The 24502-nt window shown below is 40.2% G+C and overlaps 2 protein-coding genes across 5 annotated transcripts in view; one reads left to right on the top strand and one right to left on the bottom strand.

Annotated features, from left to right (window-relative positions):
* The window catches only part of LOC119737123 (ubiquitin-associated protein 2-like), a 32990-nt gene extending 14249 nt beyond the window's left edge, over window positions 1–18741 (bottom strand). For 2 of the 4 annotated variants that reach the window (XM_038211229.1, XM_038211238.1), the window contains exons 1-16: window positions 17090–17261; window positions 15431–15523; window positions 14867–14980; window positions 13863–14109; window positions 12268–12375; window positions 11696–11759; window positions 10474–10550; window positions 10267–10346; window positions 8247–8542; window positions 7185–7250; window positions 6821–7001; window positions 6048–6173; window positions 5135–5346; window positions 4347–4530; window positions 1843–1933; window positions 398–579 (exon numbers count right to left, since the gene is read on the bottom strand). In XM_038211229.1, the coding sequence (XP_038067157.1) occupies window positions 398–579; window positions 1843–1933; window positions 4347–4530; window positions 5135–5346; window positions 6048–6173; window positions 6821–7001; window positions 7185–7250; window positions 8247–8542; window positions 10267–10346; window positions 10474–10550; window positions 11696–11759; window positions 12268–12375; window positions 13863–14109; window positions 14867–14980; window positions 15431–15523; window positions 17090–17215 (2247 nt within the window). In that variant the 5' untranslated portion in view covers window positions 17216–17261. Of the gene's footprint in view, window positions 1–397; window positions 580–1842; window positions 1934–4346; window positions 4531–5134; window positions 5347–6047; window positions 6174–6820; window positions 7002–7184; window positions 7251–8246; window positions 8543–10266; window positions 10347–10473; window positions 10551–11695; window positions 11760–12267; window positions 12376–13862; window positions 14110–14866; window positions 14981–15430; window positions 15524–17089; window positions 17262–18305; window positions 18381–18647 lie in introns of those variants that run through there. The other 2 variants (XM_038211249.1, XM_038211255.1) reach the window with 2 other exon arrangements.
* A 2077-nt stretch (window positions 18742–20818) lies between these two features.
* Window positions 20819–23650, top strand: LOC119737115. The gene has a single exon (XM_038211217.1). The coding sequence runs from the start codon at window positions 20823–20825 to the stop codon at window positions 22308–22310; it is 1488 nt and encodes a 495-aa protein (XP_038067145.1). The 5' UTR covers window positions 20819–20822; the 3' UTR covers window positions 22311–23650.
* The last annotated feature ends 852 nt before the right edge of the window (window positions 23651–24502 follow it).

The following is a 24502-nucleotide window of genomic DNA, read 5'->3' as shown; positions in this document are numbered from 1 at the left end:
ATTATGAACTTCACTAAAACAATAGTCCCGACATTTGGGTGGTTTTTGGGTTTTTTTTACTCACCCTGTACTACTTGCGGATCAAGTCAAGCTGATATAAATAATATAATATTGGATGGCGTTTTTTCGGGGGATACAAGAATATTGCTCTCGCCATAAATATTGTTACAGCTCATGCAAAATAATAATGACATTTATATAGCGCTTTACACAAAATGTCTCAAAGCTCTTCACAAATTTTAAAATCTTAAAAGGGAGAGGTAATTTACAAAAGGATCTTACATTTCTACCTAAAAAACACGAAATTTCAATGAAAAGTATATCACGTTACAATATATTCGTGTGTCTCCTCAACACCATCCAATATTATGTACATGAAACTATTTTTTTTATCCACCTGTCTCAGTTGCTGATTGGTGTGTGATGAGAGGCCCATCTGTGAGTGGAGGTTCGATTGCATCCCGCTGGGCGATTGAGACATTCCCGTGTTAGCCATACTGGTTGGATGTGAACCCAGGGACGATAACTGCAGAGGAATACTTGGTGAGTACGGACCCGAGGGTAGTTTCTCCGACTTATCTGGATTTGAAAAAAAACGAAGATACATATTGAAATCAGGCATGAGTACTGCAAAATGGCCGAGCTTAGCATTATCAGGAAAATGTTGAAAGTTTTGTGAAGTTTCTCTTAAAGGTAGGTAGACCATTTGCAGCTATCCAAAAAGTGACTGGCCAAATTATTGTTGAAAAGCTTATTTGATGTTAACCTAACCTTCCCAAATCTACAAAATCGTCTTTGCAAACTGGAGGATTTTGATGGATTGACGCTATATGGCAAAAAATATGTGGCTGATTTTGGAGGATGCACTGTGTCAAGGTCTTGGGCCGGACCTTGTGTTGTTTATGCTCAGCTGTGCATTGATGTAGCCATAGATTATGCTAGAAATCCTCCGCACTGCTCCAGGATGTCACCGGCTCTGCCTAAACATATTGACAGTGATTGCTGGAGTATTTTGCAGGATTGAGGCAGTGGTCACCCCTCCAAGGACCACATTTAAGAAATAATGGGAGGATTTTGCAGGATTGAGGCAGTATGCAATTTTTGCATAAAGGCAGTTGGAGGATTTTGCAGGATTGAGGTTGCATCCTAGCAAAAATGCCTAGGGAGTTAGGGTTAAAGATAGTAATGACACTAAACTCTGTGAAATTATTCATTCTGGCATGCTTTGCTTTGTCATTTTGAAGAAAACATACGGAACACCTATACGGAACATCGTCCTTGGCTCCTGATTTTTTTGTACAAAACATACTGAACATTGTTCTTGAAAAATGTCATCAGAAGAGAGACAAGTGGCTATTATTTCCCCAAGGAATAGAAGGGGAAAGCCACCCATCGATGTAGGTAGTAAGCTCAAAAACTGTGTAATTACATGATTCAATGGTCGGCACATGTTCAAAGTTGTCTTTCAGTAACTACCAGGGCGTGCAGGGTGAAGTTCTAAAGGGCGCTATTTATTGAAAAGTGAGTACCAGGGCACCGACGGCTAATTAAATCGTTATACCGAACGATCGCTATTACGAACAATTTCTGTGGATCCTGCGATGTTTATTACAGCAGCGTTCCACTGTACTCGAAATACGAGTGAACTTCATAGAGTCTTTAAACTGTAAGACAAGTAAATCAGACAGAAATGTCAGAGTTTGGCAATTTAAGACGTCAAATAGAAACAGAAGACTCAGTTGAACTGATGGACCAGACGGGATGTGAACCTAGGTCCCAAAAAGTACCACTGCACAAATGCTCTCAAATTGTAATGAAAATTAAAGAGAAGAGTAAACTTACTGTCCAGTTGCTGGCTTGGCGATGTTTTGGGAGCATTCATGTAACCACCGACCTGCGTCTGATTTGGCAACGGAATTGGCTCTGGAGCAATCTACAAAACAAAACAAGTACATACGAGAACCAAAACGTAAATCCATGAAATCATAACGTGCACACGGCACATGTGTGCGGCATTCTGGCAAAATATGACGGAATTTGGCACAGGCGATAGTGGAGAAAAATGCAAGAAACTAAATGTTTTTTAGTATTTTTTTTTATGTCCAGACTTATTGATATTTGTAATGTTTGATATGTTCACTACACACATTTTAAAGCAATAGTATAAAATTAATGGAATAAAAGTGTTTTTAAGGAAAAGCAATTGGCATCTTTTATTTCGCAACAACAAAACTTGAAACTTTAAAGGGAATATACAACATTTGCAAAAATCGAAAAATAAAACTACCAAGTTTTTGCGAAATACCTTACTAGGATGTTGGTAAATGACAGTCTAAAGCATCCTGTAAAATTATGGCACCTGGTATACTGTCATTTTCAAGAAAAGTGGTATTTTTGTATCAATTTCCAACGCTGATCGGCCGATCAGCGTTGGAAACAACTGGCTTTTTTTTCAAATACTGGCCCCAATTGACCATTGCACTTGTTTGCAATCGATTACAAACCTATGAACGGGTACGAGCCAGCTAGACTGGTTCCGTGACCTTACAATTCCCCAATGTATGTAAACTGCTCTGTTTCTTCTTATATGGAGTCAGGGAACCAGACTACAGGAAAATGATCGTTTTTCTTGTTTTTTATAGCATTTTCGAACCCAAAACCTCCAAAAAGTCAGTGTAACTATATTTGCTTTATATTTCCAACCCCCCAGTTCCATCCATTTCTGAAAATTACAGCAAAAGCAAATGATGTATATTCCCTTTAAAGGCATTTTACTCAGTATTTTATTTTTTGATGCGTCGATAAATGCAAACTTGAAACAGTCATAACTTGTCAACGGAAAGTCTGATTGAAGTGCAACAAACAGTATTGTAAAGAGCATTTTATTCTCTTTCCTAATACCTGTAAACCCTCATTTCAACCTCTGCCCAGTTCTGTCTCATTTTGCAAGAACGACTCATAAAGAACGATGAAATAAAGGAAAAAATAGCAGATCCTTCACAAAGCAGCCATGTTTGAGTACAATAATCTTGCCTTTTTGAGTCAAGCAAAAACCTGAGGTTTAAAAAGAGTATACAACATTTGCTTTTGCTGTAATTTTCAGAAATGGATGGATTTGGGGGTTGGTATTTTATAGCAAATATTGTTACACTGACTTTTTTAAAGTTTTGTGTTCGTAGATGCTGGAAAAACCAAGGAAAAAAAAATGTGTTCTTGTAGTCTGGTTCCCTGACCCTACTTCAGACAAAACAGAACAATTCGAACACGTCAGGGAATTGTCTGGTCAGGGAACCAGACTAGCTGGCGTGCACCCATCCACAGATTTGTCACCGATTGCAAACAAAAATGTGGACTAACTAAATTTGGTAAATTGGGGTCAGAATTTGAAGAAAACTTTTTTTAAAACAAATAAATAAATAAACGTTATTGAATTCAATACAATTCTGACGTAAAAATTGATGAGTGCATGATTTGTAAAAATAAAGCTAAGCCAATATACGACGCTTAGTCTGGGCTGATCAGATGGATCAAAATGTCCTCAAACATTGAAGTCAGTATAACGATAGTATCATCATCTCAACTCAGGCATTGCCTCAATGGCATAAGGCCAATTTGTTGACAGATGCGTAACCGATTACAAACAACATGTGGACTAACTGAATTTGATAACTTGGCGGCAGTATTTGAAAAAAGTCAGTTTTTTCCCCAACTATGGTCGTTGGAAATTGATACCAAAATTGCACTTTCCTTGAAAATGACAGCACACCAGGTGCCATGATTTCACAGGATGCTTGAGACTATTAATTATTCACTTACAGTCAAGTAAGGTATTTCATAATATTTTGGTCCTTTTTTTTCAAGTGTTTGCAAATGTTGTATATACCTTTCATTCTACATGTTTCTATTTCTCAAAAGGCACCTCTAAAAATAACAATTTCTTTAATTTTATGTAAGCTTTTATCACAAACAACACCCAGTAAACGTCAAGAATTTCACGTTACAAAAGACATTCTTGAATAATTTCAAAAATGAGGAAAAACCCTAAGGAATATCACTCCGGAAGATGTTTGAAATCATATTTTGACCATAACACAGATTAACCCTTACAGAACTCAACCCATCAAAACCCAACGGTATGTTTTGTTGGAATCTGTCAGGATGGGTACAGTACCCCTAAACTGACAGTCTTTTACATTGGGTTGGCACACCTCCAGAATCAAAGTCAGAAATATGTGTGTGCAGTTTCCCATATGGTGTTGGAATTTACCAGGATGGTATGGTTCCTAGTAAATCATGCTAGGATGTTAGGGTTAATAAGTTAAAAAAAACCAATAGATTCTTTGTACCTGCTTGGGGGCGACTTGTCCATAGCCTGATCTCTGCTCCAGCGTTGTCGAGACTGGCGATGCCGACGTGCTGCTTGCTAGGAGCGACGCATTCATACTGGAGGAGGGATAGCTGTCATTCTGGACTTTGTTGGGATACGATGGCAAGTGGCTTGTTGCTGTTACTGCTGCGGACTCCCCCATACTGGAATGGTACAGTCCATACAAACATAAGTGTACTTCATTAATGATAATACTGAATTCAGTTGAGAGTTAAAAATGAAAGTTTGAGGAACACTTTAAGATTTTTTTCAGGTTCGAGTGCCTACATTCCCAAGACTATTTGACTCATATTGTTAATAACACTCTCTACTGTAGCAGTGACTTAGGAGAACTGGCTGTATTAGCCTTCCTATGCAGTTTGCAAACATACATTCTGCGCAAAGTTGTCCTTTCAGTCAAAATCAATCAAGTGACTGTTTTCAACAGTTAAGAGCTCCCAGCCTACATAAAGCAGGATTGACTGGCTGTGACTGTTTATGCAACTTGATGCAGCTATGCTTTGACTGTTGGTGATTGATAAGACAACTGTGCCTACCAGTCACCTATTTGTCTGTTGACTGCATTTGACTAGTCAGAGTGCTTGCTTAACATATGATCCGACTGTTGGTGACTAGCCTGTGTTAAAGGCATGGCAGGGAAGTAGATGACATTTTTGACTGTATGTGACTGTTCAAACAGTATGAGGTTTAAAGGAACAAATTCAAAATTCAGTCTTCTACTAAGACTACTTTAACCTTGACCCCTACCTGTATGAAGGCATAGACGCTGGCATTTGACCGGATGACGGCATAGGTACGGATCCCTGTAGTGTCGTACTACTCACTGGTACGCCGGACAGCATACTAGGAACACCAAAGTCCACTGACTGCTCCATGCTAAGATCCATTGCACCAAACTGCACGTCTAAAACTCCGATGCCTCGCGCTGAAACGGGCATCTCAACAGCGGACAATGGAATCTGTAACACCGAAGATCATTAAGTGTGCAATTAAATAAATGTCAATGAAGATGCAAGCTCGTAACCCCAGCTTAATGTGTGTAAATGAGGAATTTCACCGGTTCACTGGATCATCGGGCCATCGTACAGAGGTGTGCACTAAAAATTCGAACCGATCCAACCGTATACCGGGCGACCAGATGAAATCAAACACCTTTTTTCGCATCTGATTTCACCGGATCCGCGGCCAACACTGCGATTTCATCGGACTTGATATCTATGTGAATCAATCAGATTCACGAAGGAATCAGATTTGATTCAAAATTGAAGGCCGCCATTTTCTCATCGTGTGAGTGGTCATCATGTCGTCATTGACACCACGAACTGACACTCATTTGCAAGTGGGTGTCAGTTCATGAAAACGAAAAAAAAAACGGTTCTGCAAAATACGCGCGTAGGAACACATACTGCCAAACTTGTTTTTCCCCTGAATTTGCAAAAGCTGTTTCTGTTTCACATGAGTGCTAGTTATAATCGCAAATCACCGACACATCTCTCAAGAATCTTATCCTTTAATGGACCCTTCGTTTCTTTTAATCAAAGAGTGCGCACTGGCCAACCAAATCCTGACTTCTGGTCAGGTGACCATGATAGCTCAGTCAAATGTGGTTACAAGCACTGTGGGCGGGGCTTACGGCTGATTCTTGAGCAGTCTATATTACCTTAGTTGATGGTGGCGGCATTCTCTTCTTCGTCGGTTTTGCAGTCTGTTGTTGAGCTCTCTGCTGGGTCTGTTGGCTGGATGGCGACTCCTGGCCAGGAGCCCCTTGGCCCGGTGGCATGCCAATCTACAACAAAACAATCAAAGTTTCAATTTAACCATCAATCATGCAATGTCATTTTGTTTAATGCAATCCTTCCAAATGCACCTTTGTGTCCCATTTAACTTTATTTTCAATATTTGTTTTGCCATTTTAAAGGATATTTTTGTGCCTTTTTGCTTTTTATGCTAATTATTATTCATGAGCAAATCTGTGATGTCATTCCGGGCAGAAACTTGGATGTTACAGCTATTTTTTAGCACAAAAGTTGCTAGAATTGAGGAAATTTTGCTGTCATATTTTTTTTTCCTTCATGATTCGTCGTTGTGTCAGTACATGGCAGTAAGCCAATGAGCAACTTCTCACAATGTTTTCAATGAGCAAATTTTGGGTTCAAACCCCTAAACTGAACAGAGTCTTCCTGAAATGACATCACAGCAACAGCGCCCTCAGTTGTCCTGAAAAGCATGAGAAATTTCAAAACGTTCAAAAAAGTGCACTTTTCAATAACAAAATTGCCAATTAAAGGGATATCAAAAAGTTTTCATACATTTAGGAGCAGAAAAGTGTACAAAATGTGTTGCTGAAAAAATGAATCGCATGGATCTTTTAAACACGGTTAGGGTTATGTTATCGGGAATACAGGAAAAAAGAACAACTACAAGGAGACCTACCGAGTTGACCTTATCATTGCCAGGCATGGGTGGTTGGGCCTTGATGTCTCCAAACTGGCCAAAGACGCTAGAAGCCTGCCGCTGCGATGCAAGGGGGTCCGACAAGGAAGAACCAGTCAACTGGGCCGTCACGTTAGGAGCATGCTGCGCAGGCTTGGCGAACAATGCAGCCAGATCAATCCTGGAAACAAAGGCAACGATTAAGAACATGTTACAAATATCTAGAGTGTCAGGCAGGCTAGATTGAAGGACGAAGTCAACCAGGGGTCATGTTAGGAGCACGCTGGACATGCTTCTCCATCAACGAAACAAGGATGTCAGAATTGTATTTTCAAAATCCTGAATCGATAAAAGATAAATTTACCTGGTGAAGTTCTCCGGAGCGTTGCTGGAACGCGAATCTTCCATACTGTAATTATTCATCACATCCCTAAACACACATTAAAAAAATAATATGAGTTGCGAAAAGGAATTTTCAAGGTTTTTTATTCAAATATATACACCTTTTTCTTGAAGGGCAAACTTAATACGGCCAGTTCGTAATTATTAACCCTAACCCTGCCAGACGCAACACAGTGCATCAGGTGGAAAAGTCTGGTGCACTTGATGCATTCAGCTACCAACACCAGTGCATGAACGGCCACTTCTGAGACAATGAGAGCTAGTCCCTTGAACAATGCCACAGTTGTATCCTGCTGCATCCGGTGACCACAGACTCTGAGGCAGTGTGGCCTTGAGACTTTTGACCTGATGGATCTTGCTACACTGGGCAGGCTTGTCATTTAGACAAGTGTTGCATGTTGCTGCGTTTGGAAGGGTTTCTAGCCAAAATACTCTGGTGGGTTAGGATTAAAGGGAAGATATAACATTTGCAAACATCAAAAAATAAAACTACCAAATCATTTTGAAATACCTTGCTGGACTGTTAGTGAATGACAGTGTAAAGCATCCTGTAAAATCATAGCACCTGGTATAGTCATTTTCAAGAAAAATGGTATTTTTGTATCAATTTCCAACGCTGATCAGCCGATCAGCGTTAGAAAAAATTGGCTTTTTTTCAAATACTGGCCCCAGTTGACCATCGCACTTGTTTGCAATCGATTACACACCTATGAACGGGTACAAGCCAGCTAGACTGGTTCCCTGACCTTACAATTCCCCAATGTATGTAAACTGCTCTGTTTCTTCTTAAAAGGAGTCAGGGAACCAGACTACAGGAAAATGATTGTTTTTCTTGGTATTTATAGCATTTTCGAACCCAAAACCTCAAAAAAGTCAGTGTAACTATATTTGCTATATATTTCCAACCCCCCAATTCCATCCATTTCTGAAAATTACAGCAAAAGCAAATGATGTATATTCCCTTTAAACAAACGACACGTCACAAATTCACAAAAGCTGAAGACACAAACTGAGTTGGACTTGCCTTTGTTGCATTGCAGACATCCCACTAGATTGTTGCATGTTGGTCTGCATAGAAGACTGCTGCTGCTGCCCGATGGACGATTGCACTGCCATAGACTGGCCCATAGAGGGCGCCATAGAGGACATAGTCGCGGGCATAGAGGGCGCCATTGAGGACATAGAGGATGGCATAGATGGTGGCATTGACGTGTTGGTTGAGAGCGGCGACTGCTCAGGGACTGCGGCCGACTCGGCAGAATTGACGGCGTTTGGTGTTGGTTGGTTTGAGCTTGGCGTAAACACCTTGCTTTCTGCCAGCTACAACCAGGACAAAAACAAAACAATTAAGTTACAATTACTAAAACAATTTAAAAAGTCGAACATGACCTTCCGAACCGAACCGTACCGAAATGGTCGGTTCGGAAGTTCGGCAAGTTTTATATTTTGATAGCGCTAGAAATGCTAATGCTTGCTATGAAAGGTCAAAATTACTGGTATTGCTCACCGTGCGGTATTGCATGTATTGGGGAAATCCCTTTTTGATTGGGCGCGCTGTGGTGGCACATGTTCATGTATTTTACCGTAACTATAGTGCAGGAAGTCGATGCCAATGCGTGAATTTCTAAATGCCGATTTACACAAAGGATTTCGTTGCGCTTTTTGAAGGGAACTGAGAGTAACACGTCGACTTGAGTGAAATGGCGACTTATAAAAGCAAAGCCAACTTATGGCGCAATCCGGCAAACGCACATATGTACATGTATGTATGTTTTTCATGTACATTGCACATGTACTTCCGAGCCTGAACCGAACCGATGTTCGGGGGGAAAAAATCCAAACCACAACCTAGGGCCAATGATTTTCCGTTTCAGAAAAGTGCAAATTCCGTTTTCAAAAATCCTGAATTCCGTTTCAGGCTGAAAAATTCCGTTTCACATTTATTCAATACATAAAAAGGCATTTAAACATATATACCATGTACACAGCAAATGATTCCAAGACGATAATGAAATAGTCGTTTGGTTGGAGCGCTGGAAAACTGCCCCCAAAAGATTTCTATTTTATCAACGGCCGATCAATGCACAGACATAGTATTTAACTTCACCACAGTCAAGTCGTATACTGCACTGCCACTGCCACACACGCAAGAAACATGCAATAGCCGTACAGGCCAATCCCATGACGTCACACACATCAGCTGGCTGAAGCGAAATTCATGTCCGCCATTTTGTTTTCGGGCTAACGTTAGCGACAAAATAGGATAGTTTACGCATGGAGGAATAAGAAAACACGGTAGATTTTGGACCTTAGCACAACATGCATTTCAATAGAGCCAAAGTTAGATGTTATACGAATGGTTGATTGATTGAAGAGAGAAAAATAAACCTGCCGATGGAGCAAAAGAGACCCGCGAGAGCGTGCCATGAGTGTGATGATTTTCACCGTTGCGCTGACCGACAGCTACAGCATGCGTCGGGACTGTCACTCCCACGACTACGCGTACTACGGTAGTGATCTCGCAACATTTATTGCTCTGATCTTGAACGTTTTTGTCCCCCCAAAATCGTGATATAAACACTGCTCATTTGTTGTATGGCTCGTCTGTTCAATCAATCATCAATAATTCATTTTGTACTCAATAAATTTAACGAAATTATGTTTTTTATCAATAAAATTGCAGAAGTTATTTTCTTCAGATTCAAATTCCGTTTTCAGTTTCGAGGAGCAGATTCCGCGAATTCCGTCCATTTTCCACGATCGCGGAAAATCATTGGCCCTAACAACCGAACCGAACCAAACCTGGAGGATCAGTTTCAGCACTAATATCAAATCAAACATATGCTTCTGGAAATGGATGTTTTCTAAAAAAGAAATTTGTCAAGTATTTAAAATACTTAAAAAATGCAGAGAACTATTCCCTTTTTAAACTATTTTTCAAAGCAAACTACAACATAATCAAGTTCCTCAAAAACAATTTTATTTCTTAAAATTTTATATAAGAAATTTTATGGAATGATATAAAGAAAAGGAATCTATCTTACATCTCCGCTCCAATCATCTGCCGTCCAGCTGTCAGTGGCCGCAGCACTTCCATCCCAGGCCGACACGGTGAAATCACCCACTGCAATGATTGGGAAAACATAACGGCTCAGTCAGTACATGGAAAATAAGATACTTGGAACGGAAAGAAGCAACGTAGTCTAAAGATTAACAGTTGCAAGTGTTCAGTAAAATGAAGACAAACTTACTGCTGTCATTGTTGGTATCTGGTGGGTTTGTCCACACATTGTCTCCTGGCTTGAACGCATCTGTCTGCTCAAATGTCCTGTTCATTCAAATTAAAAACCGACTTGCATAAATATCAAAAATTAAGTGATAGTAAAAATTGGTTGAACGTTCACAATCCTCACGTAAGCATGCGCAATACTACCAGTGAGTCAGAATTTTTCATTGTGCTAAATTCACAATACACTGGCACAGCGGCTGCATTGTGCACCACACCCCGCAGTACGCACGCCAATCTCCATATAAGGAGTTGTTTACGACACTCACAAGACTGGACATACCATATTATAGCTAGAGGGGTGTCCCGAAAAAAATGAGGTAAAATTTGTAATTTTGGACTGGTTTTGACTTTTGGACCAAAAAGTTTTGATTATTTGACCGAAAAGGTATTTATGAATGGGAATAAATATGAGCTTGGCTGGTATTAAACATTATGTTTAAGACCGGTAGGAGTCTGGGTGCTGATAATTACCCAAGCAATCCAGACTCCAACCGGTCTAAAAACAGCGTGTTTAAAACCAGCCAAGAACACATTTATTCCCTTAGAAATGAATTCTTAAAGGGAATGTACATCATTGGCTTTTGCTGTAATTTTCAGAAATGAACTATTTGAGAGGTAAATAGATCAAATATTGTTACACTGACATGTTTGAAGTTTTGTGTTCGAAAAGGTTGGAAAAACCAAGAAAAACAAAAATGTTCAAGTAGTCTGGCTCCCTGACTCCACAAAAGATAAAATAGATCAATTTATAGATGATGGAAAATTGTAAGGCAAGGGAACCAGTCTAGCTGGCCTGCACCCGTTCATGAACATGTAACCAATAGCAAACAAAATTTGGAGTGAAAAAATGGTAAATTTGGAGCAGTAGTTGAAAAATAGTTAGGTTTTTCCAACGCTGGTCGGCCGACCACCGTTGGAAATGTTTACAAAAATACCATTTTCTTGAAAATGACTTCACACCAGGTGCCATAATTTTACAAGATGCTTGAGACTGTCATTTACCAACATCCTAGTAAGGTATTTCGTAAAAACTTGGTAGTTTTATTTTTCGATGTTTGCAAATGTTGTATATTCCCTTTAAGTTGCATATATGCTTCTTCTAATGGACTGAAAAACAAACTAGTGAGACAAATGTTGCGGATAAAGGTTTAAAATTAAAATGAGGGAAAAAAATGAAACCTTACCCAAATTTAGCATTCGTGTAGGATCTCGGGCCTCTTCCACGTCTTGACGGACCGTTCGTTTGATCTGTTGAAAGTATTTCAAAGGAAAAACGTAAAGCATTTTTTAATCCACAGCAAAGTGTAGATACGGACCACATCTTACCACATGATCTTCATCATTAACCCTAACCGCCCTGAATCCTTCAAAATCCTCTTTGCCAAAGTGGAGGAATTTGCAGGATTGAGGTTACATGGCAAAAGTGTGTTACTGATTTCGTAGGATGCACTTTGTCGAGGTCTTGGGCCGGACCTTGTGTTGTTTTTGCTCAGCCATGCATAAATATAGGCCTGGATTATGCTTGAAATCCTCTGTACTGCTCCAGGATGTCACTGGCCAAGCCTCAACATATTGACAGTCACTGCCGCAGGATTTTGCAGGATTCAGGCAGCGGTCACCCCTCCACGGACCATATTCAAGAAATAATGGAGGAATTTGCAGGATTGAGGCTACATCCTAGCAAAAAGCCTAGGGAGTTAGGGTTAAAAGGCTAAGTATTTATAATATTATCATTGGAAGCTGATGCGAGTCTTACCATGCGCCTTGCGACCGCGACCCCTGCCAGATTCACCTCCTTCCCATTTGTTACTCTGATCGTTTCTATCCCGGTCCCTGCTGGAGGAATCTGCGTCACGTCCTCGTCCTACAAAGACCAATCAAAACATCATCAGAAATTTGTTTACATTTCTTAATTCCTTCTGATAATTCTTGGGTGATACTACTCACAAAATCAAACAAGCCTACTGATTCTAATATGATGTAAAATAATCTCATATAAAAATATTTTTTATTGCTGTTTATCAATTTTGACGTGCCAGTTCTTATAATTTTTAGATATTTTTGTTAATATTTTATAAGCATCTCGTTTATATTTTTTAATCCAAATCCTTCAAAATTCTTTTTGCAAAATGAGGATTTTGCTGGATTGAGGCTATATGGCAAAAACGTGTAGCTGATTTTGGATGCAATGTGGCAAGGTTTTGGGCTGAACCTTGTGTTGCTTTTGCTCAGCCGTGCATAAATTTAGACCTATATTATACTTAAAATCCTCCACACTGCTCAAGGATGTCACTGGCTCTGCCTCAACATATTGACAGTGATTGCCGGAGGATTTTGTAGGATTGAGGCAGTGGTCACCCCTCCAAGGACCACACTCAAGAAATAACAGATGATTTTGCAGGATTGAGGCTGTATGCAATTTTTACATGGAGGTAGTTGGAGGATTTTGCAGGATTGAGATTGCATCCTAACAAAAAGCCATCTGGCTAGGATGCAACCTCAGTCCTGCAAAATCCTCCAATTGCCACCAAGAAAAAATCGGATTCAGCCTTAATCCTCCAAAATCATCTGTAATTTCTTAAAATTTAGTCTGTGCAGGGTGACCACTGCCTCAATCCTCAAAAATCCTCTGCCAATTACTGCTATGGTTTGAGGCAGTGCGAATGGCGTTTAGAAGCAGTGCGGATGAAATGCGAGGAAAAAACACAGGGCTGATTTATGCATGGCTGAACATAACCAATGCAGGATATGGCCTACTGGCTTGACGTAATGCATCCTCCACAAAAAAAGCGATACATCTTTGCCATTCATCCTCAATCCTCTAAAATCATCCAAAACCGGCAGCAGGATTTCGGATGAATAGGGATAATGTTCATATGTTTAAAGAGGTTGTGGAATGCTCAAAGACATTTCCGTCATTTTTCGGGTATATGTAGCCTAAGGTGTGATGAAATAAAAACGACTATTGTGTCTGTCATGAAATGAGTACAAAAGGTACTTTTGAGAGCTGTTTTTCAGGTCCTGTTTCGACTCGAACGTGCAATTTGTGTAAAAGTCGTTGTTCGGCGCATCAAACAAATCATAGTAAATCGTGATGTAATAAACAGGACTCGTTTATACTACGCTGCAACGGGAGTCCTGTTTATTACGTCACGATTTACTACGTTTTGTTTGCTGCCCCCAGCAAATGACAGAAATGTCTTCGAGCATTCCACAACCTCTTTAATGTTCGTTTTAACCCAAATCTCTGCATATAACACATGCATGCTGGCACATAATTTTCGCAATGCTTAGCACAACTTTCAGGGTCATTGATAGTTTTGATCTTTTTCCGGATTATCTTACACTAACCTTTGGTCATTCTCGGCGGTAGCTGAGCCCTCCCCCCTCGACCACGCCCACGGTAGTTCCCATCTCGCTCCTTATTATCCCTCTCCCTGGGCTCTTTCTCCCTGCCTCCTTTCTCTCGACCACTTCCTTCCTTCTCGCCTCTTCCCTCCTTGCTGCTGGATGTGTTATCGGACGTACTGTTACTTCCTCGTGAGGACGGGCCTGAGCTCTTGACTTTCTTCTTGCTGCTGATCGTCTCCCATTCGCCCTGGAAAAATAACAGGAGGCAGGAAAAACATGAAAAAGATGCTTCACTTTTACCTATTCTCAGGGAAACATTTGTGTTCTCAGCCTAAGTAAATCATCATCAACTAGTAAGTAGTAAGTAAAGTCTGTCGCAAGACAATGTGGCCCATCAGGCAGGCAAGTGTCTCCGGTTTCAGTAGCATGAAACGACTGAGAATATCTTAAACTTACAAGTGACCAGCTGAGCGTCTTGACCCAGAGAGCCATCAAGGAATCGATTTTCATCTTGAACAAGTTTACGAGTCGTTAGAGTTAGGGGATGAGGTCCATAGCCTCAGTAGCATGAAACGACTGAGAGTATCTCTACTCCCCATGGATGGGATGCGAGTCCACCGCAGGTTACTCCCCAGCTAATGCCGGTACCCATTTATACTCATGGGTGGAGAGAGGCAAGTGGGGTAAAGTGGCTTGCCCAAGGACACAACATATGGCCAGGAGACTGAGAATTCCCCTTGGATGGGATGCTAGTCCATCGCAGGTTACTCCCCAGCTAATGCTGGTACCCATTTATACTCGTGGGGGGAGAGAGGCAAGTGGGGTAAAGTGGCTTGCCCAAGGACACAACATATGGGCAGCAGCTGGATCTGAACCCCTGGCCCTCTGATCATGAGTTACAAACTCTAACCACTAGGCCACGCTCCTCAACTAGTGGTGGGATTTAACTCTGATATTTTTTTTTTTTTATTTGGTTTGAATTTCACTAGTCTTTAGTAACTTACCTGATCTCCGTCAACTCTTTCCAGAAGAAGGTTGATAGCTCTCTCGGGATCTTCCTGACAGTCATACAGTGCTACCATGATCTCATCTTCACTTTTGTGAGTAACATCATACACCTGCCAATCATACAAGTGAATTAGCAACTCAATCAATTATCTATACACCTGTCATAAACTGAACAGAAAACCTCTCTACAATTCTAATCATTTGAGCAAGTCCTCAATTAACCTAATCCTAAACGATGGTTTTTAAGTTCACCAGACGAAGTTTGTGAGGATTTTGTAGGACTGATGCTTCTTGAAACTTGGTAGATACAAAAAGAGTATGCCATTGGGTTCATACACAGTGGAGGATTTTGTAGGATTGAGGAAGGTACAGCCCAGCCACTAGTACTCTACATGTAGCTTAATGTCCGTTTACAGTTTAAGTATGGAAAACATGCCGTAGCTTTTGGCACAGAGGAAGATTATGAAAAAATTTCAAAGAAAAAGTCTTGGGAGTTAAGGTTACTTAAATGAAGGAGATTCTCTTTGCTCTATTAATGACAGTAAACATGTTTTTCGTACCTGTTTGATTTTTTCCACCAGTTTTTCGTCCATTTTGTTGTTGCTGGAACTGTCGGAAAACATCTGGGCAAGACGTATTTGGTCAGGTGTAGCCTGTACAGCAAATAAATGAAGGAATGTTTAGAAAATCACGTCTCAACTACACTGGCAAAGAATTCCAGCATGTCCAAGTTTGTGTGTTTGGAGGGCCATCCATCACCATATACCAGCTGAAAGAGTGTTTTCGGATCGTTCTAATGGTGTAGTTTATTCATAGTGTTACCATTACCACAAAAAAAGTGCTTCAGAAGTATCCATGCACAATATGAGGTACTGAGTGCCATTTGGTCATGTAGTGAAATGGCTTGCAGTTTGACAATTGAGATCAGATCAAAAACAGGCGTAACTTTCTTATTTTTGCACTTACGGCCCTTATTTTTACATCACATAAAAGAGTAAGGTTCAAGGAACAAACTTTACAATTAACACTTTTGGTTTTGTTCACTCCTTGGCAGTGAAAATCTGGGTTGAAAAAAGTGAGTTTTCAACTTGTGGTCCACTTTTCATGCTCTAGTGATTTCAGCATGACTGAGCAAACAATTTGGTTCTGGGGAGAGCAAGTCAACAAACAATGCGGTAATGAAAGGGTTTATTTCATACCAATACTAAATATTGACTATTGTTCACCCTTTTATAGAGTGGTCCGTACAATACAAGCACAGTCGACTTTGAACTCCATGAACAATGTAAGCTCATGTCAATACCAAAGAGATAACGAACACTTGAATGCCATAAAACTCACAAAATATTACAGGATTATGCTTGTTAGAATTCAGTAAAGGCAAACACTGGAGTCTGTGACTAGACTAGTCGGTGTCTGGTACCAAGACACCGACATAGAAAGCGAACTTGATCTGACAAGACTTGCAAGCTTTATTTTGACTGTGTTCACAGTGCCTATTGTAGAGACATCATGGCTTTGCAGGCCTTTAGATGAAAATAAGTCATGTGCCAGGGGGAGTGTCCACTTACAAACGTCGCCCTCTGACGGTGTAGCATATTTCGATCGTGTTGTGGGCATGCGCAATGGCAATTTTATCAATTGTCACCTGATCATGCACAATTTGCGAAACTCGTCATGTTGCGAAACTCGCCATGTGTTCAAGTCATGTTTTTGCACATCAGTCTTGCCACTGTGTATGTAAGTGGAGCTTGTCAAACTATGCACCAAATTATACTAAGACTTTCAAATTCACCCACAAAATTCTGCATTTCATGATTAAATTCCTAAAAAGTACATCAATCGTAACATAATACTCACCAAAATACGGAAATTTGGCCCCAAAAAAGCATGAAAAACCTTAAAAAGTATGCTATGAGAAAAATGCTAATAACACGTACGGGAGTAACAAATTTCAGTGCAGTGAAAAAGCATTCAGTGTTGATTTCAGAGAATTGGAATATGATGTGGTAATACACCATGTGACCTTTTTAACCAATGAGAAGCTTGGAAACTACGGAATCCCTTATCGATGCATTGGTTTATCCATAACAGTGTGACATAACGTAATGACATCGCTGTTCGCTAGTTATTTGCATATTTTATGTCCATGAATTGTGACAGCGATGTTTGATTATGACGCCTATTGTTTCTTAGCAGTGTCTGTCGCAATGTCCTACCTTCTTGATCACTGGCGTATCCCCCGCTCCGGACTTGCTCGCTGTTTGTGACGTGGATTTAGAGGCGGGTTTGTCCCGCCCCCCACTGCGTGTGTTTCCCCTGGTGGAACCCATAGAGGACATCATATACAGTATATACAAAACAATGTATGTACAAGTAGTTGTGTTTTTTCTGCCAAATCGAAAGAGAAGAAAAAGCGATTATTATTGTCCAAAATCAAAAACAGACGTTGCGGGTCGAAGCGTAAAATGTCCCCTCTTTGTAATTGTATGAAAATGGCAATAACGATGTCAAGATACTGTACTAAAACGATGACAGACAGCAAAATGAAGCGTCATGACGTCATGTGTGTTCCAAGGTTGACGTTTATCACAAATAATGCTCGGCAAAAAAAAAGAAAGAATGTTCTATCCAGACGCCACTTCAGCGATGGTGGACAAAGTCTATGGCGAGTCAACATTTTCAAAGTATTTTCCAACAAAATTGGAAATGTTTCTCCATGCCTTTTCAACATTTTTGCAATGACTGACCTTCATTGAGATGATATATGATGAAAAAGTGGTGTCAGGATGCAACATTCTTGCCCCCCAAAAAACTAAATATAGGCCCTAGATTGGCAAGAAAAACTCATTTGCTTGCAACCCTGCAAGTTGAAAACTTTGACAAACAATAAAGTTTTAGTGAAAAAATTCACACATTTCAACCGCAAATTCAACCGCAGAACATGTAGAAATATATATTTGTAGGAAAAACTTTTTCAGATAATCCATAAATTTTCAATACTTCACATTCTGGGGGCTACACTGTGACAACATGAAAATATTTCACATCGATTTCTGGGACAAGAACTTATCACAAGTTTTACCATAAATACTTCAAAACATACAGCTGCAACTGCAAGAGCATTTTTCCTCTAAGTTGACAATTTAAGATGCACTAAAACAAAATTTTCAGTTACAAAATTCAAAATTTCTTTTTGGATGATGACATACATGTAAATTCTAGTCTTACTCAAGAAACGGTGCAAGTTATGAATTTATCACACACACATGGGACACACAACGCAAACTCAAACTTTATATTCCACGACCTGACGACTCAAAACATGTGCAAAAACGTGTTCAGTTTCTGTTTTTACTGAACAATCTTCAATTCTTGAGTCGTTGAAGGACAGGTTTAACTCATATTAAGCTTTTACATCAGTAGAAATTTTACATCAGAACTTAATTTGAGGAAGTATTTTATGCCGATATTTATATTGCTACACGCAAATCTATGCAGGACACGTAATGCCATACAAATGACGCATGCTTGCCAACGAACAATAACATGACATGGCCAACTCGCACATGACGAACACGCAGTTACGTCTCGCAAAGATGACGCCATGCTAGAAAACAGTTTTTGCTGATTTTCCAACCCGAAAACTGCCAGCAAATGTGCGATCCACACTTCCTCAAACCCTATACATGACGATTACCAAAAATGAGATGATTTTAAAGTGAAAAACACGTTTAAAATGTCTTAAATTTCGGCAACAAAAGCCGTGTCGTTTACCTGCTTCGGAGAGTTCACAAAGCCGTTGTCACGTGACCTTAACTAAAAAATTTGCGCGGCCATACTTCCGGGGATGACGTCACATTGACCCCGGGGACACACGCCCTATATTATTTTCTCACATTTATAAGTAATTGAATATAAAGATAATAAAAAATTTACACCAAATGCCTACATGTACAGGTTCACATTCGCAAAATATCGACAAACATTATTCATTGTGCTGATATCGTTGACTATGATTGAAGTAATGTATTCTTTTGGAGGATTGAAAACTCCAGATTTTGTTGGGCGTGTATCCTAACGAGACAGGGGAACCCTAGTTCTGTGGGTTGTTGTGTGTCATCATTCGGTATAAATTAAAAACCTGAGTTATAATTGTTGAAAGTTTGTATTGAACCGCCTTTTGATGGTGGGCGCACAAATTGGGGGCACATTTTTAAGGAAGTTTTGAAAAGAAAAAAAATAAGAATTCACTATTCTGAGAAATGCAGGAATAAAAAAGAATACCTGAAAAAAATGTTTCTGTCATAGACAAAAAAGTTTCACAAATTTGGTTTGTATATAGGTCTAGACGTAAGAATGTCATTATTTTGTATTATTTCAACATGACAACGTTCATATTAACATTTTTTCAAATTAACCAAAAAGAATAATTGTGATTACTTTCAAGTCGTTTGACCGTCTTGATTTATTTTTGATGGGCTGTTTTTCTTTAATGTAGGCCTACACCGTGTTTGTCATCAAATAATTGTTTTCACTGAATTCGCTTCTGCATACCAAATGGTAGCAATCTAAAAAGGTTACGTAGTAACAAAAATATTAAAATTCCTCTAGATATCCGATTTTTACATCATTTTCCTTGCGTTTCTTTCTATCTTTACACATTTTACACGGTATTATAGCTCAACGCGCTGACGTCATGCAGGCGCTCCCAATTAAAGCGCGCAGGGGTTAACTTTTCAAAATGAGCGACAGCCTATACGGGATAGTGCCAGCAAAAAAAAATAAACAGACTAAAACAGGCACACAAATACTGAGGTGAATGCATTCAAAACTAACCCTTGACAATGAGTTGACTATAATCCGCATATGCTGCTTAATTTAAACGGCCACTGAAGAAGGGGAATAGCGCCCTCAAGTATATAGCGCTTGCCTTCGCATTCGCTCGTACCCCGCCCTGTTTGCAGGGCGGGGTACGGGCGAAGCCATCGCAGTCATAAAAAATTCTAACTTTTTGCGCCCTCACTGGGCGCGAACTATTTCTTAACGTGCAGGAGTGAGATGTGAGGATACGAGTGGTGTTAAAAAAGGTAGTGTTCCAAAACAACAGACATAATAATAAGGTGGATATGAAGACTAAACGTCGGGTCGCAAATACACGCAATCCTCAGTTTTTGGAGCCGAGAATTTTAAACTTTCTTAAGAGGGCAGGACATTTGTACTCCAAATTAAAAGTGTTTGGAAATTATTTTGTGTGTTCCTCTGCAGGTAAAATTAGCAGGAGAAGGTTTCGGAAAGTATATTGGGCCGCGCACAGCGTCAAGACGAGCACACCACGGAGTGAAACCTGCTCAGGCTGACAGCCTACTCTATGGCAATTTACGCACTGAAACAAACTCAAACAAAATATTCTTGCTTATGTCACAATTATTATTGACCTACGTCGAGGTAAATACCCCGTTAACCCCACCCCTTACTCTGGGCTTCCACCCCCGCTTCCTAAGGACCATCCTCCGGTCCAAGTCTGTGTCATCCCGGTCCATCAAACTACGAAGACCAGTACGATTATCCAACACCACCCCGGCGCGGTCGGCACTGAATTAGCTTTGGCGACATTCATCAGAATGATCTGCAGGTTTCCATGTCAAGTTTATGTCAACAAACACTCACGTCAGAGCTCACTTGGTGCTTCCTGATCATGGATCGACCATTCTTCTCTGCCGCACCTCATAGCCATCGTCCTGCTAATATCCGTTGAAAAAAACTTGTACTTTGTTTCTTCACAGGATGTCCTGTGCCCTATCATGGTTCAATCCATACAGGGAGTGCCAGTCGGGATCGGGGTATATAATAGGCAATATTTGGCAGATATCCACAACAGTAGCCAAAAACTGGTGCAGCAGAACTGATCAATCCAAACGTTTTCTCAAACTTTATTCCTCAAGTAGCACGATGCATAAACTCATCTTCATCTGTCTGATGTGTTGGTGTTGCGCCTTACAGACAACTGGACTCGTGGTTACCTTGCAAAAAGGACCCAAAAACACTAGCGTTACTGAAGGCGTTACGGTCACATTAGACTGCATATTCCATGGCCTTAGTCCAAGCTTTGTGTATTGGTACAGACATGAAACTGCTGAAGTCATCAGCTTGAATAGTTTCATCAGCAGCGACATTGAGCAAGACAGGCAGACTAGATACAAAATCATCGGCAACATTTTCAATTATAACTCCTCACTACAGATGAACGATGTGAAAGTAACCGATTCCGGTACATACAGCATTTACTCCGACGTTTCCTTTCGCAATCAAGACCATATTGCAACAGCTACACTAACAGTGCATCCCAATAAACTTGGTAATAGCAGTTCCATACCGAGATGCATGTTGTCCGCGGCACCGGCACAGAACACTGAAAATGGTAATTTAGTTAACCTCACGTGCCTACGAAACACAGACCACGACTTTGAAGGTTCGTTAACACCAGAACTGATCTGGTACAGGGAGTCTCCCGATGACGTCATCAGTGAGCCACAAAGAGACCAATCAATGATGAGTCTCTATCTTCATCCTGAAGACAATGGAGTGGAATTCACCTGTAGATTGCAGTATCCTCAACTGGGGGAACTTGGACGCACAGTCGGGGGAGAATGCTCCATGATGCCGCTGCGTATACTGCCGTCATCGTGGATTGAACCGTCAGGCGAAGTACGAGTTCAAGAAAACAGTGATGTCATCTTCAGTTGCAATGGAACGGGTATCCCGGCCATAACGGCATACCAGTGGAGGACACACCCAGAGCTCCCCTTGAACAGATTCGAGTTAAAGAACGATGGAAGAGTGCTACGGATAAAAGACTTACAGAAAGAAGATGACGCACTGAATGTGACCTGCTTGGCTCAAATCGCATCAGGACTCACAGGCGATGTATCATCAGCAATACTGAAAATCAATGGCAGTAACACAACAAACATGCCGAACGACATGTTCAATGTACCAGCTGTTATTATCCCGATCCTCGTAGTGATCGTAGTTATGATTTTGCTGGGGATTATTTGGAAGTACATTCAACACAAACGCAAGAACACACCGGTCTCGAAAAGCTCAAAGGACGCCGCCAAGTCCAGATCCTCCCCCAGAGAGGAGGGTGGAGTTCCCGCCACGCCTTCACCTCTACCACCCCGTCTTGCTCACTACGACTACCCATCTACACCCTCTTCAACTCATAGTTCCCACTCCAATAAGAACTACATATACACAGATCTTGATTCCAACAGTCATCATGAATATTTGGATCTAACTGGTATCGGTAAAAACCATCATTTGAATAACGAGAATGAGTACACGGATTATCTGCCAACAGAGGGCGCTACAGCTATCGCCACCGCGACACAAGATCTAGATGCAGATGATTACGAAACTTTTGAAATAGGCAATTAATATTTTCGAATTGATATATAAAGAATAATGTTTCACCACTGTGTCAAAAGCGATCACCGTTTTAAAAGTCTCTTTATATATGCCAGACGATCGTCCGTCGACCATGCACCTGAATTTTAATTACTGAGAGACAATTTTTCCTCCAAAAGATAAAACAGGAAATGTACTTTTTTGGTAGGTTCAGCATTAACAACTATATTTATAACTCTTTGGATTTTTGACATATATTGTCTCTGTTTGCCCTCGTTCGAGTTGGAGTCATCGAGTGAAAAATAATTACTAAGTAACTCTTGCGACATGGAAAAAAGGTTTTTGAGTGAACTTCTGCGTCCATTATTTAACGGTGACTCAACACATTCATTGGGGTTTTCAAAGTCAAGCGCCTAACTCGAAGTGTTGTAGCGTGAATTGAAACAGAAAGCTCCAATGGATTAGTACAAGTTCGAAATCATTTGCAAAGGGAATTTGTTCTTCAATTATTGAAAGTAACTCGGGCCGGCCTGTACACAGTAGTCGACAGTGCAATAATGGACCGATCCAGTAAGCATCGCCCCATCCCCATGGTGGTCTGACCAATCACAGCCGTGATTTAAGTCCGACGTGCGTGCACAAAAGTCCAACATGCGCGCACGCGCGTATGATGCGCGCGGCAGGAAAATGCAGTGTGGCATTGGAGAAAGTACTAGGAGCACTTGTTAATTTTCCCAGGTGCGCAGTGGGCGGGACTTACTGGATCGGTCCATTGTAAGAATAATTTCATAAGGTGACAGATGGAATGTTCCAGAGGCGAAGCTGAGTGGAATGGAACGTTCCATCTGTCGCCCAATGAAACTATTGCTTTCATTGCACGAATGTGATACTTGTACATTCAGATGCCCGAATAAATCCTTGTCATCTGATTGGTCAGAGTCACAATTGGTGGACCGCGCGGAGACCGCGAATTATTCCCCCCCCCCCAAAAAAAATGTGATCAACGACCGACCAATCAGATGATGGGGATTTGGTCAAGCATTGTATAAAACACTACACCACTCACTTTAGACTAGACTAAACTCGTTACATTCCCTTTTAAAATATATTTATGTCTGATGTGTATATAAGGTAAAAAGTATCGTGATGGCGTTGTTGGTTATAAAGTTAAACTCATTAAATGATGTTTTCTGCAAGTGTTTAGTTTTAATTGCTGAACAAGAAAGTATTTAGTTAAAGTATGTATTTTTAAACCTGGCCATGATTCGACTAGACTCACTTCCAGTCTGAATGAGGTTTAGAACATTATTGTATTATCAGCAAGTTATATGTATTGATATGGGATGGGCAGTTCGTTGAAATGGTCGAAAATTACAAGATAATATAAGACTTTAATATTAATTAAGATTGAAAGTACTTGTATATTTTTTGGGGGGGAAAACATGTGGGTTTAAATATATGTATACACACTACTATTATTATCGAACTTAAAAGGCAGAATGAAAATTGATTAAGCTGTTCTGATAATAAACATTAAAAAAATCAATGAAAAAAAAACAAAGCAAACTTGATTTACATAATGAAGTCTTAAAACTACGTTTGGCTTTGCAATCCCGACTAGATTTTCCGGGCTTGTGCAAAACATCCATTAGGCCGAGTAAAAAGTAAAATAGTTTCTCGTCTGGCTTTTTTAAATAACAAAGGATTCCCCCCCCCAAAAAAAAAGTGGTCTATTTTTTTACACCAACTTTTGTTGTCCGAAGGAGTCATATCTCTTTCTACAAAGCTACAAATTTGATAGAAACAAATAAAAAGACAATATATTAACATTATTTGTACAAAATATGGCAAAGGTATGAATTAAAGGGAATATACATCATTTGCTTTTGCTGTAATTTTCAGAAATGGATGGAATTGGGGGGTTGGAAATATATAGCAAATATAGTTACAATGTACACTGACTTTTTTGAGGTTTTGGGTTCGAAAATGCTATAAAAACCAAGAAAAACGATCATTTTCCTGTAGTCTGGTTCCCTGACTCCATATAAGAAGAAACAGAGCAGTTTACATACATTGGGGAATTGTAAGGTCAGGGAACCAGTCTAGCTGGCTTGTACCCGTTCATAGGTGTGTAATCGATTGCAAACAAGTGCGATGGTCAATTGGGGACAGTATTTGAAAAAAAGCCAGTTTTTTCCAACGCTGGTCGGCCGACCAGCGTT

Source organism: Patiria miniata, unplaced genomic scaffold, assembly GCF_015706575.1.
Source record: "Patiria miniata isolate m_02_andy unplaced genomic scaffold, ASM1570657v1 HiC_scaffold_10, whole genome shotgun sequence".
NCBI classification, from domain to species: Eukaryota; Metazoa; Echinodermata; class Asteroidea; order Valvatida; family Asterinidae; genus Patiria; species Patiria miniata.
Note: the sequence above shows the minus strand (reverse complement) of the source record. Positions and strands in the feature narration are given on the sequence as shown.